The sequence below is a fragment of the Diadema antillarum genome, unplaced genomic scaffold (genome assembly GCF_040938485.1).
Source record: "Diadema antillarum isolate AM-2024a unplaced genomic scaffold, OU_Dant_1.0 scf00000053, whole genome shotgun sequence".
Classification (NCBI taxonomy): Eukaryota; Metazoa; Echinodermata; class Echinoidea; order Diadematoida; family Diadematidae; genus Diadema; species Diadema antillarum.
Genome location: NW_027270942.1, coordinates 2,402,964 through 2,423,743, shown reverse-complemented (window position 1 = coordinate 2,423,743; position 20,780 = coordinate 2,402,964). Strand labels below are relative to the sequence as shown.

Sequence of the window (20,780 nt, the reverse complement as noted above, 5' to 3'; positions counted from 1 at the left end):
AATCATCACCGAGGTTACTAAGTTTTCAGGCGTTCACCCCATCCTGCATTGCGAGTCAAAACCCTCTCGTGCAAACTTCAGCGTGACTTCGTCGTCGGCATGGTACAGCCTAGCTGTTCAAATTTCAAGATCATGCGACCTCTCAGAATGGGGGAAATGAAAGCACTTGAGAAAATGCATCGTGATATCTCTTTATAGTTTTCATGTACTGGTTGTTTGAGTCGATTCCCTGGCGTGATCAAGTAGATTGATATTTCTCGTGCAAGTTCCTCATGGGTAAAATGCAAATCAAATTTGTCCGCTTCGTTCACTGTGAGCATTCGTTTGAAATCAACGGTGAAATGGGCTTCAAATGAGCATGGATGCATCCCACCCATTTTTTTTCCCGCACATTGTATTCTTTGATTTGATATGAGAATGATAAGTCTGTTTGTGTTCACGCCAGTGAAGCAGACAGTCTTATTTCAACTGATTGCACCGTCGCCTTTGTATATTTTGCAAAGACCTGAGAGGAAGTGGTAAACTTCATATAGCTGTTCTAACAGTGTGTCCCTTGATAGTCATTTTCATACATCAGCTGTCAAGCTTTCTCCCTCTCTTATACTTTTTTTTTCATCTCTCACTCTCTCGCCATACGTCTTCGATGATTACTTTCTACCATTGCCAGTGAAGAGAGAGAAAAATGCTCGACTCTGACTGTTTTCACACATACTGAGAGTGCGTAATATGAAACACGATTGTTGAGACACATCGCTAGAATCATGACTCAAATTACGCTTTTTTGCCATGATGTGAATGCAAAGTGAAATCACAGGGGGTAGTTTGAATCGTTATTCCAATCTCAATTCAAGTGATGGCACGGAGGTGTTTTCCAATCACAATTTGCCAGGATTACAGAACAGAACAGTCCTGTGTATAGATTGACCTCCAAGTCATGTTGTGAGGGCGGAGCTTACGATGACCTTTCTACCACTTCCACAGAAAAACTGCGCTCCTCAAATGCTTGCACTGCACTCGAAGTGCGCGCTAGCTACCGCGCAAGGGTGATTAATGGGAGCTGGGAAAGAAACCACGCCTCCTCTGGTGGCTCTGAAATTCAAATCACAGAATCCACCATAATTCAAATCAGGATTGTAATCTTAATCATAACTCAGCATTGCAATGACGTTTCTCGACCGGTGTGAAAACGACCCATGGATGTAACTCTATAGAGAAGGAGAGGAGGAAATGACGAGAAATGTTAGGTAAACAAGCCTGAGGAGAAATAGCAGCACCACAGCTGCTTGTTAAAAATCTCTCTCTCCACTCTCTCTCTCTCTCTCTCGCTCTCGGAGCAAGCATGCAGGGATTGGTGGAGAATCATCAGGTTCCGATGGAATGTGTCGCTATGTGAGAATGTGTGATTTCATGGGTGCGTGTGCATCTGAGCCCATCTACGTCAGAAGGGCCGATCACGATGAAGAGATAGATAGTCAGATTATGTGATTAGATGGCTCGGAGAGAGATAGAAAGGGGGGGGGGGAGACTGGAGAAAGGGGGGGGGGAGACTGGGGAAAGGGGTAGAATGGTAGGTAAACAGATGATGTGGTGGGAGAGACAGACAGATAGACAGATTTATACTGGAGGAGAAAAGTGGAAATAATCAGGATGATGAATATACTTACAGAAACTCGGATAAAAAAGTATTTTGAAATGGGAAAGAGGGAAAGGAGAGAAGTGTGATTGAGAGAGAGAGAGAGAGAGAAAGAAAGATGAAAAGAAAGAGGAGAGAGAGAAAAAGAATTCAAAGTACTTATATGCTTAAGTTTGAAGATACCAAACTAAAGCTCTCGTTTCAAGGGGGAACATCTCAAAATGCCTGCTCTGGCTCGTGCACATCTCCAAATGTTTACCATGCTCCCCTTCACTGCCCGCATTCTGTGACCCAATTTGCCATCCTCGTAGTGGGGACTTCGTTCTTCCGTTACCATGGCAATATGCAGCCTGGAGAGTCCTTGACAATTGCGATTTGTTTCCGTGGAAAGCCCTTGAATATGATGAAGCCAAGTTTGCACTAGTAATGGATACCCTCCGAGTTGACGAGATGGAGGGGGTTGGATTGTCCCGCTAATGGAGGACCTGGTTTCCCTTGGCAACCGCATCTTTTAGTTCGCTTTTTGGCAAATATTGCCAAGCGACTTGTTGGAGCTTGTCATTAATGTGAAACATTATCTATTATATATTATTATTTATTATTCTTTTGTAATTATAGAATTTTGGCTTGTAACGTTACCTAGTTTTGGTAGAGGAACCTCGGACAAACTGTCAGCCTGTGACATTAAAATGTTTTGTCCATTGTGGACATTGATGTATTTGGCCATTTCGACCTGTCATAAATATTCTGGCAAAACCTGAGTCAGGTATTCTTACTGTGACCTAAGCAATACAATTTCTGGAAGCATTCAAGTATCAAAAGCAATTCTGAAGAAAAATTATTCAGAAAATACATCTGAAGTGATTTCTACACACACACACACATGCACACATACACACACACACACAAGTAAAGATATCGTACTGGATAATATTTCAGTCCTAATATTCCAGCCAGCTTCACCCATGTGTTGCTGATTGGTATTGATGCATAGTGTAAAGGAAACAAAAGATGAAGGAATCAAATGAAAGCAAGTATATCAAAAACCTCATAGATTATGCTTACATTGTTGAAGTCAGAGAGCATATACCATGTAGACTTCGTTGTACAATGAAAAAAAAAAATCAGTGCCATGACACCAAGGTTTGTTGAACCCTCTTACTACACCCATGGCAATCAAGCCACAGAAATGCCTAAAAGTCACTTCAGAATACACACAATGAATTTGCCCCCCCCTTTTTTTTTGCAGTTACTGTGCTTTAAAATGCATCAAAAAATTCTTATATTGCATTATACTTGCATTGGTAGCATTTATTCGCTGTAATGACACATCCTTTTTCTTTTCTTTTTTTGTTGTTGCAATGATTTACCCTCATCTTTATTTTATTTCTTTTCTTCCCACTCTTTCCCCTCTCCAGAGACATAAAGCCTGACAATATTCTACTAGATGAAGACGGTGAGTACAAAAGATTGTATCATGAATGTGCCCGCTGTGCGAGTTCACGACATTGTGTGGGAAATGCAATTGCATGAGAGCAGCATCTTCTGCTTGCGCATTGCCCCTCTGCGTGCATATCATCACCCCCTGAGGCAGTTAAGGGCCTTAGCCCACTTGTGTCCAAACTCTCCCAATCTCCATGGTAATTTAGTGGCAGATGGCAATCAGAATGTCACTTAACTATCTCCACCATAAAACCATTGGTAACCTGCTCCTGTACTATGCTTGTGGAGGCTTAAACAATGTTAAGATATTGTTACTTTTGGGGCCTTGCTGGGAAAAAGATTAGATTAAAGATGACAATGCACATCTAAAATAAGTGTGTGCCTAAGTCATCTCCTGTATGAGTTGATGACAGTTCATATGAAAATTGTTCATTTACTTATTGATCATGTTAGTCCTTGTGAAAATTTTCGTACAAGTTTTTTTTTAATGATTAAGTGCCATCAAAATCATGATTTTATGAATTTGTTTTGTTGTTGTGGTGGTGGTGTGTTTTTTGTGTTTTTTTGTGTTTTGTTTTGTTTTGTTTTGTTTTGTTTTTGTTTTTTTTTTTTGGGGGGGGAGGGATTTGTCATCATGTCACACTATTCCAAGGTTCTTTCTGTCCAATAATACCTCCCTCACTCTGCCCACTATTTTTTTTTTTGTCTGCAAGTGACCAGTGTTCCCTTTAAGAGTGTCCATCCAGTCTGTCATTATTCTCTATTTCTCACTCCATGACAGTGTGTCTTGTTTCCATCTTCCGGTGTTTGTGTATGAGACTGTCATAACATTTCTCTTCCCCTCCCCTCCCCCCCCCCCCCATCCAGTTCTGTTTATCCTTGGTCGAATGTTTATGCACTGAGGTTTTCTCTTTTTCTCTCGCGCTGTTTTATTGTTGAATATATGAATATTGTCATAATTCCCTTCTGTGTGTGTTGCTATTTGCTCATCTGTCAAGCTGATCATTTTTGTATTATTGTTTTGCTTGAATTTTTCTTCTCTCAGGCCTTTTTTTTTTGGGGGGGGGGGTAAAGTTCTATCCTTTTCATGCAATTGTATCAGTTTTGTTTGTCTGAATTGATGCTGCTTTGACATCTGTTTCTCTATCCTCATTTATGCTGCTCCCCTTGCTCTCCAATGCCTCCCATCCCCCCTCCCCCCCCCCCCCACCCTACTCTCTCATCATGCTGTGTGTTGACTCATGAAGAGCTATCTTTTGCCAGAGACAGCGAGTTGATGTGCATATATCAATCATCGCTACTGTTTTGTTTTGTTTTTTGATCATCTTTGTTTTATGCTGGTGTACAATGCAGCTGCTTTGGCATTTAAGTTTCTTTCTCATCCTCCTCCCCCACCCCCCCCCCCCCTCCTCATTTGTCCCTTCACCACCCTCCTCCACAAGAAATAGACATAAACTTGAGATGAAATCACATTTTAGATATTTTGTGGAATGCATCAGCCTGAAATGATTGCAAGACTGATGCGAAAAAAAAAGGTTGTGATTTATGCCTGGATGTCTGTCCATGTGTGGTATGTTTGTATGTCTTTGTGCAGTGATATTCCTGTGGATGTGTGGATGTTTTTCTAACCAGAATCTCATTATGAGAGCTATTCCCATAATCCTACTTTGTTTTTAACCTTCCTTTGATTGGAAATTCTTATTTTGCTGCAAGACCTACTGTGAGAATGTGGCATACATATGAAGAATGAGGAACTGTGTAATGAGGCTGGTGAAGTGTTTGGCCCTCAACCTGTTGCCATGAAAAGTTGTAATTGCTGATACACTTGACATATGGTACAGCCATTATGTGCAACTTTGGGATAACGGCAGTGTTAAGGTGGTGTTTGTTTTGTTTTGTTGTTTGTTTTTATTTTCTGTTTGGATCCTTGAGCAGCCCAAATGAGCCCTTCATCTGGCAGTGGATGTCACAGAAGTCTGGAAGCCTGGCCGTTCATTGAATGATTGGGGTTTGTGTTCGTCATTGATTGCCCTCAATTTGTGGTGATAGACCATCTCCCTTCAGCGAGCTCTGCCCCAGCTTGGGCTTCGAGGTATCGGTTGTACCGGACTGATGAAGTGGAGATTAATTGCTGGCAGAGAGACGGGCTCCTCAGGACCCTCTCATCTGCATCCATTAGATTGTCGGTCGGCCATGCTCCTCCAAGACCCAATTTCCGTTGAGGGGGCGAGAGGTCGCAAGTGTCCACCCAACACTTCAACTGCAAGTGGCCAGATAAATGCCCCTACAGCAATTTGAACACAGTAGTTCTGTCACAAGTTCGTACACTGTGACATGGTTTTATACCTGAGGGGGGACAAAATTTGTTGTGGACAATATTTGTTGTGAGTCCATGAGATGTTATTGATCTTTCCTTATTAACCCCAACTAAAGAAAAAAAATTGAGTTCTCCCTGCTCATCTGTTTGCAGATAACTAATCTGACCTCAATCGGGTACGTTTGATTGGAAGAGTGATGCCTAACCCCGACTGGGAGGAAAGAGTCTCCTAGTTCTGTAGACTTTGTACAAGTCCCACAAAGTTTGGTATTCACTGGGTTAAATGGTTTCTCTGTGAGAGAATGTATTGTAAAAGAAATTTATGGAGAAATCTGAGCAGCAGGATCATTTAAGAATTACAGTTGATGCTGTAGGATTTAAGGAAGAATGTCGGACAACTTATATGTCACTGTAATTGGTTTCACAGGGTCTGGAGAATGTGACAGTACAGAAATTACAACATAGTCAACATTTAGCGAAAAATATGGGACTTTCATGGTCTTGATAGGATCACCTGATAGGTATAGGGATGAAAAGCACTTGATGTGGAGATTGACTCATTGGAGTCTGAGACACAGACTAGCTAGGAGGAGGCACGTACTGCTGTTGCTATCTAAAAGAGATAGAGAGTGATTTGGGATGTGGCGGACAGTGGAACATGCAGTGACTGGGTAGGAAATTGATGTAGATTTTTGAAAATGAGAAGTTGAATTACTGTGGACAGAGGGTAATGCCATACAGCCTCTGGAGCTGCCAAAAGCTTTTGTTAGAAATGAACATTAGATTGATACAATTTATTTATATATATATATATCAGAGCAAATAGCTGACTGACGCTTGCTCATTGGAGTCGTAAGGCATGAAATGATAAAATACAAAAGAAATATTTTTTTGAGGAGTATAATGCCCCCGGTAAGAGTTCAACGACCACTTTTTTTGCGAACGAATCACAGCCAAAGTGCTGCTGCACTATGGTAGTGGAGTTTTAGAATTTTTTCTTGTGTGTGCCTTGGAAATGTTTTGTATGCTTTGCTCCATTAGATTAATTTCTCATGCATTGAATATGGCTTTCAGTCGACATGTTGCTAGTGCCAAAGTATGAATATATGTGGACAAATATTAAAACACACTCTATATTCATGCTAATCTGTACGTGTATATCTGCATTAATATCACATTTCAAGAAATGCATGAATATATCCACCCAGTGTGATATTCTTTGTTTGTGTGTCATAGATATTTAATGTTTGGTTCCATAAAGACTAATATTGATTCCTCATGCATTAAATATGGCTGACAGTCGACATGCTGCTAGTGCCAATATAATTTTGTGAAGAAAAAAAAATATTAAAATGCACTATATATTCACGTGAATCTTTATTTCTGCAATGATATCACATTCTCAAAAATGCATGAAACTGTCCACACAGGGTGAAGTTTTGTTTTTATCGAAATGGCAACTGTGTGTGTTCTCCTCTTCCTCCTCCTCCTCCTCCTCCTTGTCCTCCTCCTCCATGGCAATCATGAAAGAAATGATATGTGACACATCATCACATTACCTTTATAAAGTCAGAGATCAAAAAAAGGAAGAAAAGTATATGTAAAGCTGACTTTTGCAATGTTACCATCTCAGTTTTCTAAATTTTACATTCTTTTTAAAGATATTATCCATGTAATCAAAACGCAGCAAATTATGTATCAATCCAAAGCCTAGCGTCTGATGAATTCATCGCTGTCACTGGCATGTACAAATATCCTAAACCATTTTTACTGTTTTCCAATACCTCAGCATCTGTGGCTCTCATCCCCTATACACTCATCACTGCTAAATTGTTACAACTCTAGAACACTGTGATGTGAGGAGCACTCAGGGGTTTTTTTTCCCCCATCTTTTCACAGAAATGGAAAAACATGAAATATAGTGAAGGTTTGTGGAAAAGAAAGTGGGACACTTATGAGACCATGATACATCATCGCCCACTCTCACTATCTCTCTCCCCCTCTCTCTTTTGATTTTGCATAAAGTGATATGTTACGGTGACTGGCTTCACTGTTCTTGGATAATGTGAAACTTGGGGATTCCAAAACTATTCATTGTCTTGTCCAATTCTAATGATACTTTTTCTTCTCCCCATGTATGATTTTATTGTCTGTTTTTATTTAAATCAATGTAAACATGGATTGGATTCCCTCACCTAAATGGTGCAAGATATCTCATTCTGCAGTAACTGCATGGGAGACTTCGAATTCTGTGACCAAACAGATCACTCTTCCATCCTTGCCACACAAAATGGCTGCTTTGGTAACCGTAGCGACAGCATCATCACCAGTGTAAAGAGACTGCTGCAGCAGATAAGGATCCCTCACATTTTTGCTCACTTTCCATTGATGGGACTCTGATGTTATCTGTGTTTCCATTTTGGAGATGCATTTGATATTTTTCTTTTTTTATGGGGGAGGGGGGAGGAAGGAATTCATAAATCTCTCATATTAAAGGTCACCTAATCTGAAAGGGCATCTGACACAAGAGTGATGAACAGATGAGTGCATTTGGTTTGGAAGACAATCTAAATGACATTACATGACAAATAGAGTGAATGCATTTGATTGAATTAGTAGCAAATAACTTTAGTACTTACATAAAATGCCTTTGATTAAATTATGATAAATTGATTTCTATGCCCTTTCCTCTCATCTGTAAGTTTAGCAAAGAGAGTCAGTTACTACTACATAATGTTTCTATTAAAATTTTAAACTATAGATGAAGCTGCTGTCTTTCGTATCATGTTTGCCCTCATCTGCTGTTTTAGTGTTTTTATTCTCCAGTGGCAATATTTCCACCATGAAATGAGTAGATATGTTAGATGTGTCACCTGCAACAGTGCTGTCCCTTTAGGATTGCATTCTCATTGAAAGTTCAAACTCTGACGAGGCATTTATCCACCATTGCTAGATTTACATGTATTTGGAGATTTATGATAGTAGCACTGGTTGCCTACTGCTGAAGATTTTATGTCAGGCACAAAAAGTAAAATGGGAAGGGGGGGGGGGGTGTGCAGTGATTACTCATTCATTAACAATGGAATTAGAATTGATCATGTGTCAAATAAAACAGGTATTAAGACCAGGACTGTTATTTTGATTGTGAGTACCATGCACTCTCATTAAAACGAACACGGTTATAACAAAATTCCGCTTACAGTGAAATAAAAATTTAGGCTGCAGCATTATCCGCTCTTATGTCCTTTATTGTTTATTTGTTCAGTTATAACAAAATCTTGATGAAACAAAAAAAATTGTCGTTTCGAGGACTTTGTTATAACGGGAGTCCACTGTAAACATGGACTTGGCACACTGCCAGAGGTGAGAATACACAAATGTGGCAGGATAAGGGTTAATCATTGATACATGTTTACTTGACTGAATGCTTCAAATAAATCAACAGGTTGTTATCAGGAGGATGGAATGATGTTAGGATGAATTGTTTAAGTAGCCACTCGGAGGAAGTAATTACCCATGGACCTAAAGGGAAAGTCCAGACGATTTTAATAATTTCACATCATGTGGTACATAAAATGACAGCTCCATGTATAGATTTATGGAATTTGTTAAAGTCTGTGAGCAGATAAACTATTTAATAGCATTACTCTGAAATAAAAAAACAATCAAACAAATTACACTTAACAAGGATGATAAGATTAGGAGGCTCTCATATTTCAGAAATATATGATTTGCAAATTACAGTAATGCTTGCTTTATCTGTGGAGGATTTATGCAAATGTATAAACTTGTATAAACTATCACCAAGTAGGCCTACTGCTTGATTCACGAGTGTCCCTCCCATAATCTCTCATGGCCATGGCCATATCCAATAACGTGAGAATGATGGACGAAACAAGCACGATTCACTTTATTAAAGCCCATAAAATTGGAATAACCCTGGTAGGGTATAGTGTGCATCCGGAGGGACCTTGCCTTTTGTTTTGATATTCTACGTATGTGTATGTATGTGCATATACAAATATACCAAAAAAAAAGTCCCTGGACAGTTCCCGCAGCATCTGGGGGGAATTAATATCTCCTCGCCTCCCGAGGCCTATGAGTGAGATTTACTCGGCCAAATTGTCTGATCTTCCACCCCCTGTGGGTGGCATGCTCCAGTTCTGCATCAGATGAGAAGGATGCCCGGGCAGGTGTCGGGGGGGGGGCTCATCGCCTTACAAACCATCCGTTTATCCAAGCGCATCTGCTCGTCAGGGCGCGGAGCATCTAATTTCCCCAGTTTTCCGGCTCGTGAAAGTCTCCAGCTTGTGAAAGTCGCAATGTTGTCTCCCCTTTCCGCACGGTGTGTGCGATATCGGTAGATAACGATGCTCCGCATCTGCATATGATGGCGGTTTCCACGAATCCGTCTCATTCGCAGTGCTGTGCCAAGCACTGTGAAATTCTCCTCTCCTCGCCTCCTCCTGGGTTTTTTTTTTCTGTTTTTTGTAGCTTTGCTGCTCTTAAGTTTGTGATGGTGTGGATCCTTGTGTCTATGGTAGACTCAAATATACAAATTCAAAGATGGTATCTGTACAAAGGTGTGAAGTTAAGCAATGTCATATACAATATTATTCACATTATTGAAATTTTTGCAACTCGAATTGCACTTTGCCTGGTGCTCTACCGACTGAGCTGTAGAAAGCCCTAGTTCAGCATTCGTCCCAGAAATCCCTAATTCTCAATGCTCGTGTGGTCAGAAGCTACAGCAGTGTGTATGTGTGTGACACACGCGCACACTGTCTTTAACCTGACATAAACCCGAAGGGTAATTCAACTTGGGGGATAACTGCGAGGGATCAGGAGAGATTTCCTTTGAATTTACCCATTGCTTGCATAAAATGGATATGCAGGGCATTAACCTGTTAAGGACGAGTCCCGAGTATACATTTGTACTCGGGCCGGTGTCTATGGGAAATGCTACAATGTAGTTGTAGCAAAATCAGTCCATCCTCAATGGGTTAAAATGCATGAGGGACCTCCAAAATCTAGGAAACAACAGGTTGATGTGGTCATGCTCTTTTCTGCTTTTTGTGGCTGTTGTTGGTACTCTTAAATGAAGACAACTTTTGATCAGAAGACAAGGTCATTATTGAGTGGCAGGTAATTAAAATAGTGTCCTGTGATTTATCTCCTTGAAAGGTACAATGCACAATGACAATATGAGAATAACTTTTGACATAATGATATATGTTGCCTGTTGTCAATATGATTGGATTCTATTTCAAGACTAGACACAGGTGGTGGTGACATAGGCCCGAATTCATGAAGATGGTACAATTGAAATCATGGTTTAAACCATGGACATTTTGTATGGAATGCCAAGTGTCGCATGGCCTATTTCGTTACAAAATCAGTCATTTCGTCGATTTCGTCGACGAAATGTTCATTTCGTTAACAAAATGATCATTTTTTCCATGACCATTTTGTTAATGAAATAATCATTTTGTCCATTTCGTCAACAAAATTACTGATTTTGTAACGAAATAGACCATGCGACACTTGGCACTCCATGCAAATTGTCCATGGTTTAAACCATGGTTTCAATTGTACCACCTTCGTGAATTCGGGCCAAAGTGAATGATTTAAATTTTTAATGAAGACATCCAGTGAATCACTGTGTTGCCAGACTCAACCCTGATGTGCCAATACATAAGAGTGATGAGTTGTCATCTTCAATGACTGTCATTTTGTGGGTATATGAGTTTCCATTCAATGGACAATAATTTTGTGGAAATGAGGTAGTCTTCAATAATGAAATGTAGAATTGATGAGTTGCAGCCTCCAGTGACAGTTGTGTCTTCAGAATGAGAGCGCAATTTCAATAGAAGGAATGCTGATATGGGGTAATGTCAATGTGTTTTATTTTGATAATAGAGAATCAGTTTGACGCAGCAGTGATAGAAACCTAGGACTGGCAGAAACTCACTTTATATTTATCATTCATAACTTGATTGTACATACATTGTATGTTTACTGATATGATGGAATACAAGTCGTCAACATCGCAGTACTTACAGTCATGACTCGAATGGTGGAGACAACTTTGAATGCGAAGCCTGTTGGAAGAGTATTTCAGGTTGCGTGATGTGGAATGATTGAAGGTGATGGTGGTAGTGATGGTGGTGGCGATGATGGTAATGGTGAAAGTGATGGTGATAGTGATGATAATGATGGTAAAGATGGTGGTAATGGTAATGATGATAGTGATGGTGATGATGATGATGATGATGATAGTGTTGATGATGGTGATGGTGGTATTGGTGATGGTGTTGGTGATTGTGATGGTATTGGTTTCGATGATGTTGATGTGTTCATGATGGTGATGATGGTGTTGGTAATGGTGGTGGTGGTATGGTCATGGTGATGTTGAAGGTCATGGTGATGGTGGAGATGGTTTTGGTGATGCTGATTGTGATGATGGTGATGGTGGTGGTGGTGGTAATTGTGATGGTAACAATATCAAATGATTACTCAAATGATAACTGATCATGATGTCATTGATTGCTGTAATAGTTTATCATATTTCTAATGCTGGTTGTCATCTCAAAGATGAAAATGAAGACGATGACTGTGATGATGATGATGATGAAATGAAAATGATGGTATCTCTCTGTTATGATGGTAATTTTATGGCCGAATGTATTCAGTCAATTTATGAAAAACCCTTATTCTCTCTCTTTTCTTTCTACAGGTCATGTTCACATCACAGATTTCAACATAGCTACTATAGTCAAAGAGAACACATACGGTACCTCTATGTCGGGGACAAAGCCCTACATGGGTGAGTGCAATGTCATTTTACACTGCAAGGTAAATATTCATTAAAGTTTATGCCTCCTCGGGTTGTCTGTCTGTCCCTCCATTCATCTGTCTAGCTGTCTGGATGTCCCACATCTTATCATTATGAGTTAAGTTTTAAAAAAAAAAAGTTCTTAAATGGATTTAGTTGGTACCTGGCCCACAAGGTATGCTACATGCGGGTAGGTGTAGATCCTCACTAAATTTTGGCTAAATCCCTCAGGAACAAAGGTCAAAAGTCACAGAACTTATGCTAAAAAGGTTTTCTGAGTAATTTCTGATGGTAATGTAATCTGATAGGAAGTGTTGTGAAATAAATGGACAGTAATACTAAGTTTTAATGAAGTGATAGTGGTGAAAGGTCAAAGATCAAGGCCATTTGTCACCACCCTCGCACCAAGGATGTAAGCACTGGGTGGGATTTGAACTTGGGTCCTCCGATTAGGAGTCGGAAGTCTTATCCACTGCCACAGCACCTCCAGTAATCTGACTGTAAGAGATATGATTTTTGTCAGAAATAAGCCAGTTCGGAGTTCCACTCTGCACATGAGCAGAAAAAAGGTCATTCGGACCAACAGGCACGTTGGTTTTTAAAGTCACTGGGATAAGCGTCTGTGATGTATTATTATGTATAATGATTATTCATGTAGGCCTAATCCTTATAAATGCTGCTTGCCAGCACATCCACCTGACAGCAAAAGTGGTATTTGGCAATATCGATAGAAAGAGGTTGTTCTTACATTCAATGTAAGATAATGAAATGGATGCTTTCCCAAAGTGTTAATTGACGGATCATTCTGGCCATCTGGTTTATGCGAGTTCATTCTTTGTTCAAGCAGGATTGATGAATACCATAAATCGTTGCGTAAAGCTTATGCATTATGTTGCTCTGAAAACGAGTGAAGAGCCCCTTAACCGACTGAGAAAAAAGAAAGGTCATTCGGACCAATGTGCCCATGAGCTAACTCCGAACTGACTTATTGAAATGATTTGTATCTTTTTTTTGTGTGTGTATTTCTTTCAACCTGTCACAAATAGCACCAGAAATCTTCCAGACGGCGACAGACGACTGTAAAGGTTACTCGTATCCCGTGGATTGGTGGTCACTCGGTGTATGTGCCTATGAGATGCTCAGAGGGAAGGTAATGCGAACACACCTTGCATAGAAATTCATTTGCACACAAAACAGCTGTCCGCTGGTTTAAAGCAAAATTTGTTATCAACATTTAAACTCCTTTTTGACCCATATAGCCAGCATTACAAGATCCATCATATCAAATCATATCATATCATAATTGAATTTAAAATGTATCATATACAGTATATGAATATGTATGGAGATGATCAAATGATCTGATTTTGCATAACCAAACTTTCGTAATGAAATCATTGAAAGAGCATTGGTCAAATGTATCTGGATGGATCCCTGCTATATGAGCCCACTGCAAATTTCCTATGGAGAGACATTTAATGAAGTTGTCCAGCAACCCTACAATACTGGCCACTCTTCATAAAGGCCATCTTTAGATATAGACATTTTATGTTATCCCCAAGGGTCCAATACATGCAGGTTTGACTGCACATAAATTTGTCAGTGTGAAATTTCTTTGGTTTTAATATTTGCTGTCGATTTTTTTAGATGTGTCACAGCAGTGGTGGTGAATGTTTTGACTGTGGTGTCATACGCTCTGGGAAAGCAACGTACCATAGATTGTTGAATAAGGTTGCTGACGTGCATGTCCTTGATTGGATGTTGTTGTTGCTATTTGAAAGCTTAGCAAAGTGGGAACTTGTTTCTGGTAACGCTAGTCATGGCTAGATCCATGGAAGGTCCTCCTCTTTGTGACAGATTCCAAGAACAGGGGTCGTTCCTTGTTGAAGAACGGAATTAGCTTCTTCCGATTGGCCTTTGAGAGCTCAGCGGAGTTGCCGGGGAACGGGAGGTGTTGACTCGCTTGGGTCAAGTTTCGGGAGTTTGCACGAAGTGCGGGGGTCCCCGACGTTCCCCGCACTGTTTGCCCAATCTGCCGCTTATGGCATTATCACAGCCGTGATTAAACAATGGGGGAGAGTTTGCACCCGGCTTTCGGAGGGAATCCACCGGATTCATGGCCTCTTTCATTATGAGAGATTCGGCCGCTAGAGAGTATCTTGTTCACTGCCGTATGTCGTACACTGCCAATTTTCGGGTCCCACAATCTTTCATACATTAATTTCTCTCCTTCAAATGTACTTGACGTCTTATTCAGTCTATCTTTATGTTTACCATTTGTTCTCATGTATGCCCTGTTTACACTTTATGACATTTTCTAATTTGTGTTTATTTGTGGAAAATAATGCTAAACCATAACAATTCCATAACTTTATATATGCTTCTGCTCGAAGGGTGCCGGAGGCATTATTTCATATTGTATGTCCGATTTGTATGACCCCCCCCCCCCCCATCATTCTCATTGTTTAATTGTATCAATCAATCAAGTCAGCTTTTCCTTGGTGTGGGAATTGCACTTAAAGTCCTTGCCCCCTAAAAAAGATACATGTTAGTAACAATGACTAACAGTAGTACATTTGTATGTGATGTAGCTATCACCGTCCTGTATAGTTGTTATTTTTATATACTTGAGTTGGTTCTTGAAAAAGAACTTTCATGAAAGCAAGCAATGCATACAACTCCCAGCAAGAATATTACAAATTAGGGATGAGAGAAGTTGATGAAGAAAAGGACAGTACAGAGACCAAAGACATCAAAAGAATGGGCATTTGATATATGACATAATTATATGATTTGTACGATAACGGAGAGCTTAACAATACCAATGTAGGAAAAGAAAGCTCGGCAGGCTACAGCTGAATATGGAGGATCAATGACTTTATGACTTTTATAGGGAAACCTCCTTATAACAATTACCTCAAAACCATAACAATTACCTCATTATATCAGATTTGTGACTCTCACAGGGTACAAAATCAATCAGAGTAATCATCCCTGTTAGCAACAGCATGCCTATTTGCAGCAGGGGCAGTTTCATTCATTGCTAAAACAGCTAAAGAACGTCCAGTGTGCTCAGTCCCACTTTAGAATGAAAAGCGGGAGATACTAACAAGTGTTATGGGAAGTGAGGGTACTCTCGCACCTGATTGGGCCTTTTTATCAATGAATGAAATGACCCCTGCTGCAAATAAGCACTGTGTCACAAACAGGGATGATTACTCCAGAATTTGGACATGCAAAGTCACATTGTTATAAGAGAAGTTTGTTACATCCAACCTCTTTTTTACAAGGTTCCACTGTAAGAGAGAAACCTCAGTCACAGATTGTCACACCAGGGCCCTGTTTCATAAAACTTGCTACCAGTATTAACAAGGTACGATAGTTGTTATTATCTACTGAAATACTTGCATCTGATTGGCTGAGAGCAAATTTGTCGTAGAAATGTGGCAGGTGTTACTGAAGTTTTATAAAACAGAACCCAGGTTTTTCTTGCAGTATTAAAGAGAACAGCTACATGTCCTACAGTGAACCTTCGCCTGAGTCAAAGGTCTCTTTAAGTCCTCTTCTCTTTATATTCTATGGATTTTAGTCCCTCATAAGTCAAACTCTCTAGAAGTCAAAGCTATTTCATTAGTCCAAATAGATTCGACTATTAAAGACAGGGTTGACTGTATTCTCCAGTGTAGAGGTCAAAATGAAAGTTATGAAAATATTAACTTTAGCTTGAGTTGTTTAATCTCCCTTCCAATGGAATGTATTGATTCTCATGAGATGCCTTTAATGTGACTCTTTTCCATTTTATTTCTCCTATGCAAAATGTAAATTGTGTATTTGTGTGAATAGACACTGTGCTGCTTCTTCTGGAGGTTCTTTTTTTTTTTCTTCCGAACTCAAGTTTTGAGACTAACCTGTTGCATCAAGGGAAGGGTAGTGAAGATGCATAATTATCATGGAGGAGCTTTAGGAAGGAATCCACTTGTAGAGGCTTAGTTAGGTGCTCTCCTAAGTCAGTATTTATTTTCTCCAGCCACTACCGACTGCTCGCTCTAGCTCCCTTACCCCACGGCCATTTTACTTGTTCCGGCGGCTTCAGAAGACATAAGAACATGGTGCACATGGGCTCCATGGTGATCAGGAAATCAATGCTTTTAAGTGAATTGAGCGCCAAGGTTTTCTTCACGCTCGAGGGAGAGGGGATGCATGTGGCTGCCCTTGAATTCGAAATGTGTTCTTTGGAAAGTTTTGGGAAGAGGGGAGTGAATTATGCATTATTTTTACAGCTATTTTAAGGCAGACTATTTAAGTGAATGAGCGTCTATTCTCCACGGAGGGCTTGAGTCTTTGTTGTTCTTATTGACTGCAATGTTTTCAAGATCATCCATGCTAGATATAATCTCTTCAAAGTCTGTAAATCTCAACTGTGGTTAACATGGCAAAGAATTTGACTAAAACATTTATATTGAAGAACAGAAAACTCCGGATATCACTAATTTGATATGCTGGTGATTGTAATTTTGGTAACTTGGTCCAAAGTTGACTGTTCGTGTACAGTTGTATTATATTCAGATTTTGTGCTTATGCTTATGAAGATTGATAACCATTATAACAATATCCATGTGGAACTTGATTGAGATTACCCTTTGTGTTAACAGATACAATCATATTTTACAGTACCATCAGGGCTGGATTGCCAAAAGAGTTCTATTGCCCTTGGCCACAAAATCAAGGGTCTTTTTTTTTTCCTTTTGCAGTTTCGAAAGAAAGACCTGTAAGTGTTGTTGAGTTGATGTATAATTACTGTAAAACACAATGCTTTTGTGGCATGAAATTTTTGCGATTTGGAGCCGACGGCCTTTTTTGCAGCACGAAATCTTTCACGAGTTGCCTTTAACATTCAATGCATATAGTGTAGACAAGAACTTTCACATGCATTTTGCTTTGGCTCTCGCGAAATTTGCGAAATCAAAATGCACCCAAACATTCCTCGTTTTACAGTATATCATATTGGAAGCCATTGAATGTGATACTGAAATCTAACAGCGATATTGATATTGGGTAGCCTGTGCACTATTAAAGGTCATAAAATGTAGTCAGTTCCATTCACAGATGGAGTAATGTAGGACTTAAAAATTACCCTTGAATTTAATAGTGTTCAAAATGCTTCAGGTGAAACATTTGGTATGTTGCCTTCCCCACAAGCCATCATTGATACTACAACATGTATGTCTCACCTTGAAGGGTTGATGTCTTTGAAATGAGATGATAGTGATAATCAACTTGTTTTGTTTCTATGTTTCTCCATTCCCTCCCAGAGACCCTTTGACATCCATGCCAACTCCTCCATCGGAGACATCCAGCATCTCTTTTCCACCAGTAATGTGCATTACCCCTCCAACTGGAATCCATCCATGACCGACCTTATCAAACAGGTAAAACACCCTCTGTGTGAGTGTATTGATATGTTTGCTGCATACGCCATATATTTAGCGAGTCTGATTTTTGCGAATCGGGACTGTCAGACCACCACTTTTAGTATTTTCCGTGCTGAAAAGAAGCTGCCTTATACACGGAACTATAGGGTACACATATCAGGAGCAACAAAGGAAGGATGGCTTTTGAGAGGGCTGAATAGCATATAGAGTAGATAGACAGACAGATAGAAAGATAGATAGATAGATAAATAGATGGATACAGGAGAATATATCATACCTAATAGATAGATCAAGAGAGGAAAGGGGGGGGGGGGAAAAAGAAATGGAGAAAGAGTGGGAGGGGAGAGAGAAAAAGAGACGGGTTGGATGAGAGGATGATGAGGAGGTTGATGGATGGTAAAATCTCTCCTCAAACACACCGCCAAGGAGGACACTTGCCCAAGATCTTGATGACTGCCACAATGATCGTATGTCTGTTTTGCCCTTTTTTTCAATACGGTCAAGGAGGAAGTGTTTACAGAATCTCTGATTGATTTTAAGGACTGCCAGCAGTTCATTAGGACTGGCGCCAAAAAATTCCTCTGTGCATGCAAAAAGGAAAACTTTCTCCACATATTATGTACCCCATTCTCAATTTGACATCAGTTTAAAAGGATAATCTGTATATTGATATATAAGCACTCTCTTACCTTAAATACAAAGTGGATGCTTAGCAGCATAGATTGAGTTGAATTTTGCGTGTTTATTGCATGCAAGTGTTGCTTGCAATGCAGTCATGCATCAGAGTTTGCATAAATTCATTTTTGAATATCATATTAAAGAAAAAAAGGTTGTGATCTTTGTTTTTATAGTATTCAAAGAGTAGTACTTTTTATGGGGGAATTCAATTTCAGATCAACTAAGATCAAAATGACATTATGACAATCACACGTTGTAATGATCCTCATCTTCTTCTTCCTTTTTTTTTGTATGGTACTCTTTATACTTCATTCAATCCCTTTGCATGATGAACAAAAACATTTCAAAAGAAGATGAAGCTTTGCCGTCACAACCCCTCTTCCAGAAACATCTATTCCAGTGTATTTCTTTTTTCCAAAATTCTAGGCACCCCCGGAACCCATGACAGAAAAGTGGGCCTCATTTTTACATAATATATATATGCATCTCAATTGCCAGATTCAGCGCTCTCTCAGATGGCCATATTGATGACATAAACCTCAAACATGAATGGTGCAGAGGATTTACTGTGATTTGCAATTCTGCAATTTTGAGTCGAAGCGATGGGTATATCGCTGATTGCAGCCCATTCCCGAGGGCATTGCATGAGATTCCAAATAGTTTCACCGACAAGCCTGAGAGATATTCTCTGGGCTAGAGTAAAAATGATTCATTTTAAGTATTGAAGCTGTCTAAAAGTATAACCGGTAGTTTGGTTGCTGAAACAATACCTCTCAGTGGCCAGTCTATTCAACTCTTGTCTAATCGCCACATGCATTTATCATGTAGGAAGCAGCCACTATTCTTTTGTGGTGTGTGTGCGCTGTGTGTGTGCATGTCTAGGATATAAGAAAATGCTCCATATGTTCTTGTTCTTCCATATGTGCTAAAAGTTACGCTTGCCAAACAGGTTGTTAATGAGGGCATAGATTTTAGCAGTGCTGCTCTCACTGTACATCATACCTTGCTTTGAAATCATCAAGTCAAGTACAGGTTCAAGATGGTCATGGTGCTAGCCACTAAGACTTACAAGCCTGTGGGTATATTTGATTACAAAGGTGAAATGTTAAATGCAGGTCTTGATCTACTGCCATATCAATTTTTGTGGAATCTGGCTTATCGATGCTACATGAGGTCGAGACACGCTGATTAGATTTTATGCAAAAGCCCTCAGGCTCAAAGGTCTGAAATGGGTTAGAAATAATTTGTTGCCTGAAATGACATGGATTTCAGATTAAAGTCAAAGGTCACCAAAATTTTGCTGAAATTTTATTTTCTGACCATACAACTTGTACACTCCACTAGGGATAAGTGTGATGACAGTGTTATTTGGCGTTATTGTAGACATAATGTTGAAAATATATTTTCGGTGCGGCAGAAAGGAACAAAGTTTAGTCTGTGGTCAGTGATCCAGATTAATGAAGGGTCGTACACTTATGTGGTATGCAATGATGATTGCATGAGAATTTGAGGCACCCAAGTTGACCGCGTGTGGAGCAGTTGAATTGCACGAAAAAATGTGTTTATTTTGTTGTTGTTTTTTGTACGAGTGTGTATGTGTATATGTGTGTCTGTTTATTTGTGTATGTGGGTTTCTGTTTGTTTGTTGCAGACAAAGACGAGATACAATGTGCCAAGAGGAAGAGAGTTGATATGGACAGTAGTTGCTCAAGTGGTAAATTACCCACGTAGATTTGGCCTTTGTCAAGATCTCATTTATGTCAATTCAGCACTTAGCAGCAATTGCAACATGTCTTTTTTGCCATTGTTTGGGTGATTTTTACGCTTACCTCTGGGATCAATTAGTGCTCATCGTTCACACAAATCCCTGCTCCAATGCCAAATACGCAGGAAAAAGTGACACACAATGGCGTCACACCAAGCTGCTTTAATATCGCATTCTTTTTTACAGTCTGTAGAATAGGCTACATGCTGGTGAAAACTGTGTGGAATTTTTTTTTTCATCTTCTGAAATTGCCGCAAAACTGGTGTAAAAATCCTTCGACCCATTTTGTAGGCCATAGAAATTGGACCCCCAAGGCGTCCTGCATCATGTAGAGATTGCATTAAAATGAAATAAGAAACAAAAATTGTGATTACCTGTGAGTAGGAAAATAAAATTATGCAACACTCACATTTGCGTGGTTGTTGCCAAGCTGCTCACCATGGCAACTGGAAATTATTGTAGTTGCATGTGGTGGAAAAAGTGATGTACAATGGCTTCACATACTGCTGCTATGGCATTCTTTCCTACAGTCTGTAGAATGTTGTATATGCCATATATTTCGCGAGTCTAAATTTTCGCGAATCAGGAATTCACAATGATTTCGCGAGTGGTAAAATTCGCGATCACGGAGTCCTGTACTGAACAGAGAAATGTACACGTGTATGTCACATTCACAT

The 20,780-nt window shown here is 39.7% G+C and overlaps 1 protein-coding gene across 1 annotated transcript in view; it reads left to right on the top strand.

Annotated features, from left to right (window-relative positions):
* The window catches only part of LOC139715710 (serine/threonine-protein kinase 32B-like), an 83,598-nt gene that overhangs the window by 38,758 nt on the left and 24,060 nt on the right, over window positions 1-20,780 (top strand). The window contains exons 2-5 of the mRNA XM_071627262.1: window positions 3,052-3,089; window positions 12,130-12,219; window positions 13,275-13,378; window positions 17,541-17,657. Coding sequence (XP_071483363.1) covers window positions 3,052-3,089; window positions 12,130-12,219; window positions 13,275-13,378; window positions 17,541-17,657 — 349 coding nt within the window. The remainder of the gene's footprint in view (window positions 1-3,051; window positions 3,090-12,129; window positions 12,220-13,274; window positions 13,379-17,540; window positions 17,658-20,780) is intronic.